General features: G+C 38.7%; 1 protein-coding gene across 1 annotated transcript in view; it reads left to right on the top strand.

The window, feature by feature from the left end:
* Positions 1 to 7419, top strand: part of mrc2 (mannose receptor, C-type 2) — a 73356-nt gene extending 65937 nt beyond the window's left edge. The window contains exons 24-28 of the mRNA XM_079821654.1: positions 2097 to 2246; positions 2338 to 2457; positions 2544 to 2723; positions 4243 to 4269; positions 4364 to 7419. Of these exons, the coding sequence (XP_079677780.1) occupies positions 2097 to 2246; positions 2338 to 2457; positions 2544 to 2723; positions 4243 to 4269; positions 4364 to 4584 (698 nt within the window). The 3' untranslated portion in view covers positions 4585 to 7419. The remainder of the gene's footprint in view (positions 1 to 2096; positions 2247 to 2337; positions 2458 to 2543; positions 2724 to 4242; positions 4270 to 4363) is intronic.
* The last annotated feature ends 4856 nt before the right edge of the window (positions 7420 to 12275 follow it).

The following is a 12275-nucleotide window of genomic DNA, read 5'->3' as shown; positions in this document are numbered from 1 at the left end:
TTGCTGTTCTGGTCGGGAGCATTGAGGTGTGTGCTAACACAATGCCAAGGAGGAAAGACATCAACAATGATCTTAGAGAAGCAATTGATGCTGCCATCAGTCTGAGAAGGGTTATATGGCCATTTCCAAACAATTTGAAGTCCATCCTTCTACAGTGAGGAAGATTATTCACAAGTGGAAAACATTCAAGACAGTTGCCAATCTTCCCAGGAGTGGACGTCCCAGCAAATTCACCCCAAGGTCAGACAGAGGAAAAACTGCTAAAAACCCAAGAGCATCTCAGACTCTACAGGCCTCAGTTAGCATGTTACATTTTAAAGTTCATGACAGTACAATTAGAAAAAGACTGAACAAGTATGGCATGTATGAAACGGCTTAGGTTTGCAAAGTTGCATCTGAACAAACCACAAAACTTCTGGAACAATGTCCTTCGGACAGATGAGACCAAAGTGGAGATGTTTGGCCGTAATGCACAGTGCCACGTTTGGCGAAAACCAAACACAGCATATCAACACAAACACCTCATACCAACTGTCCATCACACTGATGGAGGGTTGTTGATTTTTAGCTTGTTTTACAGCCACAGGACCTGGGCACCTTGCAGTCATTGAGTCGACTTTGAACTTCTCTGTATGCCAAACTATTATAGAGTCAAATGTGAGACCATTTGACCGACAGCTAAAGCTTGGCCGAAATTGGGTCATGCAACAGGACAATGATCCCAAGCACACCAGCAAATCTACAACAGAATGGCTGAAAAAGAAAAGAATCGAGGTGTTGCACTGGCCCAGTCAAAGTACAGACCTCAACCCGATTGAAAATCTGTGGCGGGACCTTAAGAGAGCTGTGCATAAACAAATGCCCTCAACAAACCTCAATTAACTGAAGCAATGTTGTAAAGAAAAGTGGGCAAAAATTCCTCCAGAACGATGTGAGAGACTGATAAAGACATACAGGAAAATGTATTGTTGCTAAAAGTCACTCTACATGCAATTGAATCTTAAGGTGTACTTAGTTTTTCCACACAATGCTTCTCTATTTTGGCTTTATTTTTTTTTAAAGGGTTAGACCCAAAAATTCTGTCATTAATTACTTACCCTCATGTCGTTCGACACCCGTAAGACCTCCGTTCGTTTTCAGAACACAAATGAAGATATTTTAGTTGAAATCTGATGGCTCTGAAAGGCCTCCATTGGCACAATGGCACGGTTCACTCTCAAGACCCTTAAAAGGTACTAAAGACGTCGTTACAAAGTCCATCTCACTACAGTGGTTCTACAATAACTTTATGAATCGGCGAGAATAGTTTTTGTGCGCAAAAAAACCCTAAATAACGACTTATATAGTGATGATGATTTCAAAACAAGGCATAATGAAGCTTCGAAGCGTTATGAATCAGTGAGTCGAATCATGATTCGGATCGCGTGTCAAACCGCCAAACTGCTGAAATTTGGCGATTCAAACTGCTCATTCGACTCGCTGATTCATAACGCTTCGAAGCTTCATGAGGCCGTGTTTTGAAATCGTCATCACTATATAAGTCGTTATTTAGGGTTTTTTTGCGCACAAAAACTATTCTCGCTGATTCATAAAGTTATTGTAGAACCACTGTAGTGAGATGGACTTTGTAACGACGTCTTTAGTACCATTTAAGGGTCTTGAGAGTGAACCGTGCATTGTGCCAATGGAGGCCTTTCAGAGCCATCAGATTTCAACTAAAATATCTTCATTTCTGTTCCGAAGATGAACGGAGGTCTGACGGGTGTCGAACGACATGAGGGTAAGTAATTAATGACAGAATTTTTGGGTGAACTAACCCTTTAAGTAAACATGGTATAATATGTCATGTTTTGTTGTTCATCTGAGGTTGTATTTAAAACCTGAAAACCATAGAATTCAAAAGGGTGTCCTTTCTTTTTCACATGACTATCTTTATTGAATTTTTATTTCAGTTTTAGTAATAATTTGATCATACTGCACAGTATCTGATGTGTATACTGTGCAGTATGCTGGTATTCCATTCCAGACATAGCCACTGCGTGTTTGGATCTGTTATTTTTGCTAATAGCATTTTGCTTGTTCTGTTTCTGTGTCAGAGAGAAGGATAGACCACAGGTGGATGTATCCAGGTTTTTGCCCACAGCCTGTAGGTAATTGGTCCTGGGTTCCTTTCAGAAATCACTGCTACTCGTTCGTCCTGCACGAGCTACAGCTTAAACACGAGGCCATACGCACGTGTAGCAAAGGTAACGTCCACACACTGGAAAAAACAGAAAGAACTGCACAGGAACATATTGCACACAATAAACTTCAGTCATCTTGTTTTTTCTTTCTCAGTGGGAGCTAAGCTGTTGTCAATATTAGATGAAAACGAGAACGGATTTGTGTGGGAGCACATGCAAAGTTTTCAACAACAGGCCCACGGCGCATGGCTTGGAATGATCTTTAACTCCAAAGGCAAGATGGTTAATAATTTAAACTTTATTGACTTGCAATTTCGATCTCCTTTATTTAGACCTCCGTGTATGTGTTTGATTCTACAGAAGGCAGTCTGGAGTGGTCCGACAGTGAAGTAGTGGACTACAGTAACTGGGAGCAGCAGGACGCAAATCTGAGCATGCTGTCCGCCAACAGCTGCTTCTGGGTTCAGAGCAACACGGGCCTCTGGAGGCCTGGGTCCTGTAAAAACCGCACACATGGAGTCATCTGCAAACGTCCAAGAGGTATGGACTCTCACATACTTATGGAAACATATATATCTGCATATACAGTGGCAAGAAAAAGTGTGTGAACCACTTGCAGAATCTGTGAAAATGTGAATAATTCATACAAAATGCATGTTATTTTTTATTTAGTACTGTCCTAAATAAGATATTTTACATAAAAAGTGTTTATATATAGTCCACAAGACAAAAAAAACAGCTGAATTTATTAAAACGACCCATTAAAAAGTTTATGAACCATTGATTCTCAATACTCTGTGTCGTTCCCTGGATAATCCACGGCTGTTTTTTTTGTTTTGTGATGGTTGTTCATGAGTCCCTTGTTTGTCCTGAGCAGTTAAACTGCCCAATGTTCTTCAGAAAAATCCTCCAGGTCCTGCACATTCTTCAGTTTTCCAGCATCTTTTGCATATTTGAACCCTCTCTAGATATTTAAACAAAATAAGAAACATTTGGACATCTTCATCCTGCTCAAAAGTTTTCACCCCTGGCTCTTAATGCATTGCGTTTCCTTCTGGAGCCTCAGTGAAACTTTTTTAGTAGTTGTGTTTGAGTCCCTCAATTGTCCTCAGTGTGAAAAGATGGATCTCAAAATCATAGAGTCCCTGCTGGAGAGGGTTCAATTATGCAAAAGATGCTGGAAAACGGAAGAATGTGCAGGACCTGGAGGATTTTTCTGAAGAACATTGGGCAGTTTAACTGCTCAAGTTTTAATAAATTCAGCTGTTGTTTTTTTGTCTTGTGGACTATATGTAAACATTTTTTATGCAAAATATCTTATTCAGGACAGTACTAAATAAAAAATAACATGCATTTTGTATGATCTCTCTTATTTTGTTAAAATTATTCACATTTTCACAGATTCTGCAAGTGGTTCACATACTTTTTCTTGCCACTGTAGATCAGTATTTTTGTGAAAGATTAGAATGTTTTGTTGTTTAAAGGGTTTTGAAGTGTCCGTTTTTGCAAAAATGTCACATAAATGAGCAAAAATATAAATAAAATGCCACTAAAAAAACTTAAGAGTTAGATTGTATTCGCTTATTATTTGTTTCAATAAACAAACTGTAAAAAATCACTAATTTTAGAATAAGAATACATCAAATGTGAAAACCAATAGCAATAGATCAAATCATTCAGATTAGGATGATTTCTGAAGGATCATGTGACACTAAAGACTGGAGTAATGACTGTTATTCCTTCACAGGAATAAATAGCTTTTTAAAATAATGAATTGCTTTATTGTAATAATATTTCACAATATTACTGTTTTACTGTATTTTTGGTCAAATAATTGCAGCCTTGATGAACATAAGAGACTTAAAAACAGTACAATCTTTCTTACCAACCCAAAACGGTATTATATAACAAGAAATGTTCAAAAAACCTTGACTAATGTTATAAGTTGACCTCGAGGAAAAAATAAATATCGAAGAATATATTAAATGGAAGAAATGCTAATACATTAATTCATAATTGAGCCCAATTTTCCTTTTTCTGTATTTCCCTTTTTCAATAGGAGCCACAGCAGAGCCTGTATTTCACTGTAAGTTATAATCATATTTAAACCTCACATTTATCTAAATATGTTGCTTGTCATTTTCTTATTTGAATATTTAAATTTGTTCCCTTTCTTCTAGCTGAGGTCGACCATCTCCATGTATTAATCCAGGTCCTGGTGGCAGCGCTGGTTCTGATCGCTCTGGTGGTGGGTGGGATTTATCTGTATCGTAGGCGGAGCTTTGGCTCCACGGGCGCCTATGAGAGCGCTCGGTACAGCCGCACTAACTCCGCCCCCTCCGAAGAAGCAGAAAAAAACATTCTGGTTTCAGACATGGAGTTGAACGAACAGGGCGAATAATGCTGGATGTGTTCGAACTGATACAAAACACCTAGGAGAACAATTCTGCTAACGCAGCAACTGACTGAGAGAATTTACGTTTAAGAAAAAAAGAGTTGCGTTTTTTTTAAAGACACTGAGAGAGCTGTGTAGAGCGCAGCAGATTATCAACCAAAATCAACAGAGGTCCATCCATCTAAGTCTGTAAGCCAATCAACTTCCACCATCTCAAAGGAGCCGTTTGGATTGGCTTGTTTGGAAAATAGCATTTTTTTTTTTTTTTGTACAGTTTGTATGCATATTTTTTCATGTCATAGTTATCCTTTAGTGCCAAAAGGGAACAAAGTCCCCCTAAAAATCACCTTGACTGGAACTTCCAGACTATGAGAGCGCACAATCACACACACTACAAGGTAACGCCACAACAGTATTTGTTTTTCAGACTGTGACTTTTGAAGTTATTTGTTGTGACACATTTTGTTGCCCTTTTTTAAAATTTGTGCAGCTGAATTTGATGTTCTCTGGGTCAGAATCCAGGTCCCTGTGATCCGTCTGAAAATGATAATCATAATAATTACACATCAAATGAAACGATGGTATGTTTGAAGTTCAGTGGTGCAGAACCAAAAAAAGGAACTGCGGACAGAAATAGACAGATGAAAGTGCATGAGAATGAGCCTGTCACAAGCACCGCGGTATCTCTCTCTCTAATCACATGCTGAACGCAGAGCTGCCCAACAGGAAGTCTGACCTCACTGTAACGGTTTGCTTGATCTCAGCCGGTGTGATGAGCTCATGTAAAAGCTCAATCCAAACAGTACATGGAATGAAACTTAAACTTTGTACTTCTTTCTTCACTTTCTCTAATTCTTCTTTTCAGTTCTTAACTCTTCCCTATTTTCTTGCCTTAACTCTTGGCTAGGCCTCGAGGTGAAACGGTGCTGTGGCCAGCTGTGGAATGTCGAGTCAGCGAGTGGAGCAGATCTGGAACCAATCAGAACACAGGAGTGAAGAGGGCAAGGCAGGAGAGAGAGAGAGAGAGAGAGAGAGAGAGAATAGTGAAGGTTTGAATGGGTTCTTCAATAAAGGTTAAGGGAGGAGAAGATGGAGAGGAGGAGGCAGTAAGAGGTGGGGCTTCAAGAGAAAGGGACTTTAGGTGAGCAGGAGTTACGGGAAGTGCTGGCAACCGAAAGGGGAATTACTTTACTGCTCCCTGCTGGATATTTGCACAAAGTAGCCTATCTAAGAGTGTTTTAGTGTTGTGGATAGGTTTGCCAAAGAAATCACGTCAAATTATTATTACAAATGGGTAAAGTTGTGTAGATTGTTGCTGTTACGCTGCAAAAGATGTTCTTAGTATTGTTTTCCAGTACAAATATAACATTCTTAAATCGAGATACATTTACTTGAGTATTTAGTCTTGCTTTATGAAAATTGTATTACAATTATGTGAGTTTATGCTTAGAACAAGGTAAAATATCCAAATATAAAGATATTTGACCTTGTTTTAAGTAAAAACACTTGTTTTTTCTTCAGAAAACAAGACCTAATATCATGTCATTTTGCTTTTTGATAAAATGTTAAGATATTTGTACTGAAAAACTAGACAAAAATTGTGAGTAATAACTCTTTTCTGTGTACATTCTTTATACATGCATTTGTCATGGTTTTAATAAGCAATACCGTCTACAGTTTCCATTATACTTCTTAAAAGAACTCACCTCCAAGTTCCTCTTTATGGTCTAGTCTTTAGGTTATTTAGGCTTAGGGGTTTGTTCAAATCGCTATCCTTAAGTACGAGGCGTAATAATAGTAATTCTTGCGTTAGCAAGCAAACACCACTAATAATCCGTAACCAGTGCTTCCATATATCCTTACTAACTTTACTCGCAGTCGCAAGGCTTTGTTTTTAGAGAGATAGGTGGCGCCATTTCAGCACTTATAGACTATTCCTTACACTTTAAACTTTCTTGCTCACTGTTAAAACATTTTTGTTTTGTTTACTATAACTATGAAATAAGATTTGTATGAGAATGGCCTTTAATATAATTATAAGAAATGACATAACCATGCATTAATCCGAGCATAAGTAAAGCGTAGGTAGGCCTAATGTCGCATGTGGCCTGAAACTGCATACATCACAGTTGTTTCGTTTGAATTAAAAAAAATATATATTTTTGACCATATAGATCATACAGAGTATCAGATTATGCGACTTCACCACACACGCCATCATGACATTGCACATGGTCATGCAATTATGCAAGAATAATTCTCAGCCTTTGTGAAACAGTTTGTGTGAATTAGCCCTCAACAAATAGATTACGGGAAACAGTTTTTTTTTCTTTGACTGAATAATGAAAAAATAATTAATCTTCAGTCCCTGTGAAGACATTGAAAAATGTTAACTTTTTGTTTCTGTTTGTTTTGAATATTTTGTTTTATGAATTTGCTTTTAAAAATGAATAAAGAATATGTTTGCTATGTGACTGCTAGAAAAAAATAGCTATCTTAACAGTAACCTAAAGTTATAGAGGTGATTTAAAAATGCTCTTTGACAACTACATGAATGCTTGTGAAACGTGAAACTATATAGGCCTAAATACCTGTTTGAACAATTGCACTAAACAGTATGTGTCGCTAGGGGGCAGAGTCTGCTTTCAAATATTCTCATGAATAATGAAGGTCGGGATGAAAATGTATCCTTTAGTTTTTGTCAAGATTTATGATTATTATTGAAGAGGAACCCCTGTGTGTGTGTATACATACACAATATTTGGACACAGACAGTTTTCATAATTTTGGTTCTGTATGCCACCAGAATAGAATTAAAATAAAGCAATCAAGATGAAATTGAAGCAGACTTTCAGCTTTAATTCAACAAAAATATCATGTGAAATGTTTATGAACAGAATATCCCTAAACACCTCAAATTGCATCTAGCTGTTTCTGTCACATCATCAATAAACACCAGTGACCCAGTGTCACTGGAAGCCAGGCATGTCCATGCCATCACTGCCACCACTGTCTTTTATAGATAATCCAAAGTATCATTTTAGTTTCATCCTTCCAAAAAAATGCTTTTCCAGAACTGGTCTGACATTTTTAGTTGTGCCTGTGTCCAAATATATGGACCTAACTGTAGGCCTATATTTACACTATGTTGCCAAAAGTTTTGGGACTCCTGCCTTTACATGCACATGAACTTTAATGACATCCCATTCTTAATCCTTAGGGTTTCATATGGAGTTGGCCCACCATTTGCAGTTATTACAGCTTCAACTCTTCTGGGAAGGCTTTCCACAAGGTTTAGGAGTGTGTTTATGGGAATTTTTGACCATTCTCAGGTCAGCCACTGATGTTGTACGATAAGGTCTGGCCCGCAGTCTCCACTCGAAATCATCCCAAAGACGTTCTATCGGTTTGAGGTCAGGACTCTGTGCAGGCCAGTCAAGTTCAAACTCACTCATTCATGTCTTTATGGATTTTGCTTTGTGCACTGGTGGGCAGTCATGTTGGAACAGGAAGGGGCCATCCCCAAACTGTTCCCACAAAGTTGGGAGCATGAAATTGTCCAAAATGTCTTGGTATGCTGAAGCGTTAAGAGTTCCTTTCACTGGAACTATAAGGGGCCAAGCCCAACCCCTGAAAAACAACCCCACACCCTAATCCTCCCTCCACCAAACACTTGGCACAATGTCAGGCAAGTAGCGTTATCCTGGCAACTACCAAACCCAGACTCGTCCATCGGATTGCCAGACAGAGAAGCGTGATTCATCACTCCAGAGAACACGTCTCCACTGCTCTAGAGTCCAGTGGCGGCGTACTTTACACCACTGCATCCGACGCTTTGCATTGCACATGGTGATTGTAAGGCTTGGGTGCAGCTGCTCTGCCATTTGAACCCATTCCATGAAGCTCTCTACACACTGTTCTTGAGCTAATCTGAAGCTCACACGAAGTTTGGAGGTCTGTAGACCACTACCAGTTGATCTTGGAATATTTAGTGAGGAAATTTCACGAATGGACTTATTGCACAGGTGGCAACCTATCACGGCTTGAATTCACTGAGCTCCTGAGAGCGACCCATTCTTTCACAAATGTTTGTAGAAGCAGTCTGTATGCCTATGTGCTTGATTTTATACACCTTTGGCCATGGAAGTGATTGGAACACCTGAATTCAATGATTTGGAGGGGTGTCCTATTACTTCTGGCAATTTAGTGTATACACTGTGTATATATACATACATAGAGAGAGAGAGAGAGTGTGTGTGTTTGGGGTCAGTAAGATTCATACTTTTACTCAGCAAGGATGTATTAAATTGATCAAAAAAAATTAAAATGTTGCAAAAAACCCGTTCTATTTCGAGTAAATGCTGTGTTTTTAATGTTCTATTCATCAAAGAATCATCACAACTGTTAAACATTGTTTAACATTGATAATAAATGTTTCTTTAGCAGCAAATCAGCATATTAGAATGATTTCTGAAGCATCATGTGACACTGAAGTCTGGAGTAATGATGCTGAAAATTCAGCTTTAAAATATATTAAATTGAAACAAGTCATTTTAAATTGTTATAATATTTCACAATATTACTGTTTTACTGCAGCCTTGGTAGTTATAAGAGACTTCCTTCAAAAAAAAAAAAAACCTTGTTTTTAATTTTCAGTTAACATGTTTTGTGTGTGACAGTAAGAAATATAATTTCACCTGAGTGACAGTTAATTTCAGATTTGTCTTCCTGTGCGTGTGTGTGTGTATTCCCAAATCTCGAAACCAATCAAACAGAAGTGTGTTTCAGCACTGTGTAGTTTTCCAGAAAAAGCGCTGAGCTTCCTTTATTCTCTATCATTTGGCTGATGTTTTTCAATCCGGAGCATTATACATATACCAAGAGTGCAGGAATAATATTAGCAGACCTTTCCTCAAGGACACAGCATTGCCGGCAGAAAGAGGGGTCTCGCTTCATGGGTCACACCTAAACCTGTAACCTTTGAATGAGCTAGATGTCGATATGAGCTTTTCAGTCGCCAATGCATGCAGGCCTTGTTCCCATAACTTAAAGAGGCCATATTATGCCCTTTTACAAAGTCTTGATTTTCTTTTTCAGGGTCTACTAGAAGAGTTCTTCGTGTGTGAATGTTTTAAAGAACTTTTTCAGATAAGGAATACTGTGACGTGTTCATTCCATCGACTGTAAAAAAAAATGGACGACGAACCTTCACTTTCTTCCATTGACGTAACTGAAGCTGCCAGTGTTCAAATATGGTGCTGACATCTTGGGTCTTGTGTCTGCGCAGTAGCAACTTGGAGCCCGAGTCTGCGCAGTAGTCACGAAGTTGAGCCGCGATATAAAGGACCGGCCCTAATCAACAACTTTTTGTGGAATAAACAGCTATGGAAATGTAGAGATTAAAGTTAAAGCTCCAATCTCCTCCCGAAGTTCCCAAAAAATGTCAGTTAGTGCCTCACATACACTACACGACTACATCGCTGTCAATCTCGTCACACCCCCATTCATAACGTCACACCCCCGTTTTTTATAGCATTAAAGAAATAAAACAAAATGTATTTAGAGAATGAACACTTGAACTAACATCAGCGTGATAAAAACAGCCTAAAATGACAGAGCCCATTTGTATTCTAAGTGTAATTTGATTGTTTAGTTTGTCTTATGTCCCATTAGAATACACAGAGAGGGCGGGCTATATGAACTATACTGCTTCCAGTCACCTGGGGGCGTTCAAGACACGTCAGCTTCAGATTTGAGAACAACATTATGCACTAAAGAACGTTGATAATGTAAAATAGCATAATAGGTCTTCTTTAAGTATATTAAGTAAAGTATGACATCTACCAGCAAGGGCTACACTAATCAGCCAAAACGTAATAATATAAGTTTTGATATAAGCGAAAGATATAAGCGGATACTCTCAATTTAGCAAAATAGCAATGACTCAATTGGTCTGGCTGATATGTCTACAGTCTATCACTGGTATATCACTGGTATCACATCTCATTGCTGCTTTCCCCCCAGTTTAGTTAAAGTCTCATATCTGATTGTTCTTTGTGAAATAGGACTGTGTGTATGTGGGTGTTTTACAGTCATGGTGTCAGGGGTTAGAGTTCATTTACTGCAAACAAAGAGGAGAGTGTCAGAGTGAATAGGATAGATTATGTTAATTTCACTCTTCCCTGTGGCGACCCTTGAGGCGCGTGTGTGTGTGTTCCAGGGTACGATTGTGTTGTCGGTGCTCCAATAAGCTCATTAGCAGTCTGTATAGATATGATTACATACATAAAATGCACCACACACATCCACAAAGGCTTGGACAATGAATGGGGAACGAGAGAGAGAGAGGATGAGGAGAGAGAACAGTTGAACACAAGTGTATAGAATTCATCAAGAGAAGTGGCGGACAACAGCCCAGCTGAGGGGTTATGAGTGTAAATAGAGATTTGTGTTGAGAGAGAGAGAGAGAGAGAGAGAGAGAGAGGCTTGATTGGCCTTTTGTGTCTTTCAGCACTGTGCAAGTTCAATAATACTATTACTCATCCTTAATATTAATATAAATTGTTAGCTTCATTTTTATTGTTGTTCTCTAAAGGTGATGTATGTAATATCCCTACCACTAGACTAGTGGGACCGAAACAGAATTGCATTCTGTTTGTTTGAGTGGCCCAACTTGGCTAGACATGACAGTGTTTTGTTCAAGCCAGGGAATTGATGTTCTGCTCTGTAGCTGCTGCAGTTTGCCCTGGTTGGTGCATATATATTTATATATGTTATAAAAATATAATATGTTACATATTAATATACATTTATTAATATACAGGTTGTGTGTGTTTGTTTATATGTATACAATATATTGCCAAAAGTATTGGGACACCCCTCCAAATCATTGAATTCAGGTGTTCCAATCACTTCCATGGCCAAAGGTGTATAAAATCAAGCACTAGGCATACAGACTGCTTCTACAAACCTTTGTGAAAGAATGGGTCACTCTCAGGAGCTCAGTGAATTCAAGAGTGGTACAGTGATAGGTTGCCACCTGTGCAATTTGTGATATTTCCTCACTACTAAATATTCCACGGTCAACTGTTAGTGGTATTATAACAAAGTGGAAGCAATTGGGAACAACAGAAACAGAAAATCACAGAGTGGGGTCAGCGCATGCTGAGGCGCACAGTGCGCAGAAGTCACCAACTTTCTGCTGAGTTAATAGCTACTGTCGTGGAGATTCTCAATACGAATATCTGACTTCACCACGGACAATTCAAACAGCTCACAGTTGTTAATATAAACTAATACAATACTATATTACCGATACAATACTACAGTACCTTCGGGGTAATTCCTGTCCCCGAATATAATGCCATACAATACTACAGTATCTTGAGGTAATACCCTTCTCGGATACTTCTAGTACAATTCAATACTTCGAGGCAATTCCCCTCCCAAAGTAAGGTGACGCCGTCTCTTCGAGAAGCAACTTTCACTACCCCAATCACACATGAGCTTTTTAGCATTAGCATTAGGTCTTTAGCATACACTCTCACCGTCCTTCTCAGGTGTACGCTGGTCCGAGACAGGATCATTAATACTAACTCAGAGTATTACAGCCTCACCCCGAGGACGGCTCTATAGTCTTCCAAAACTATCACTGTCTCTGCTGTGGTCTTTTGAGCGTAGAATCTTTAGTACTTCTA

The sequence above is a fragment of the Gobio gobio genome, assembly GCF_949357685.1.
Source record: "Gobio gobio genome assembly, chromosome: 1".
Classification (NCBI taxonomy): Eukaryota; Metazoa; Chordata; class Actinopteri; order Cypriniformes; family Gobionidae; genus Gobio; species Gobio gobio.
Note: the sequence above shows the minus strand (reverse complement) of the source record. Positions and strands in the feature narration are given on the sequence as shown.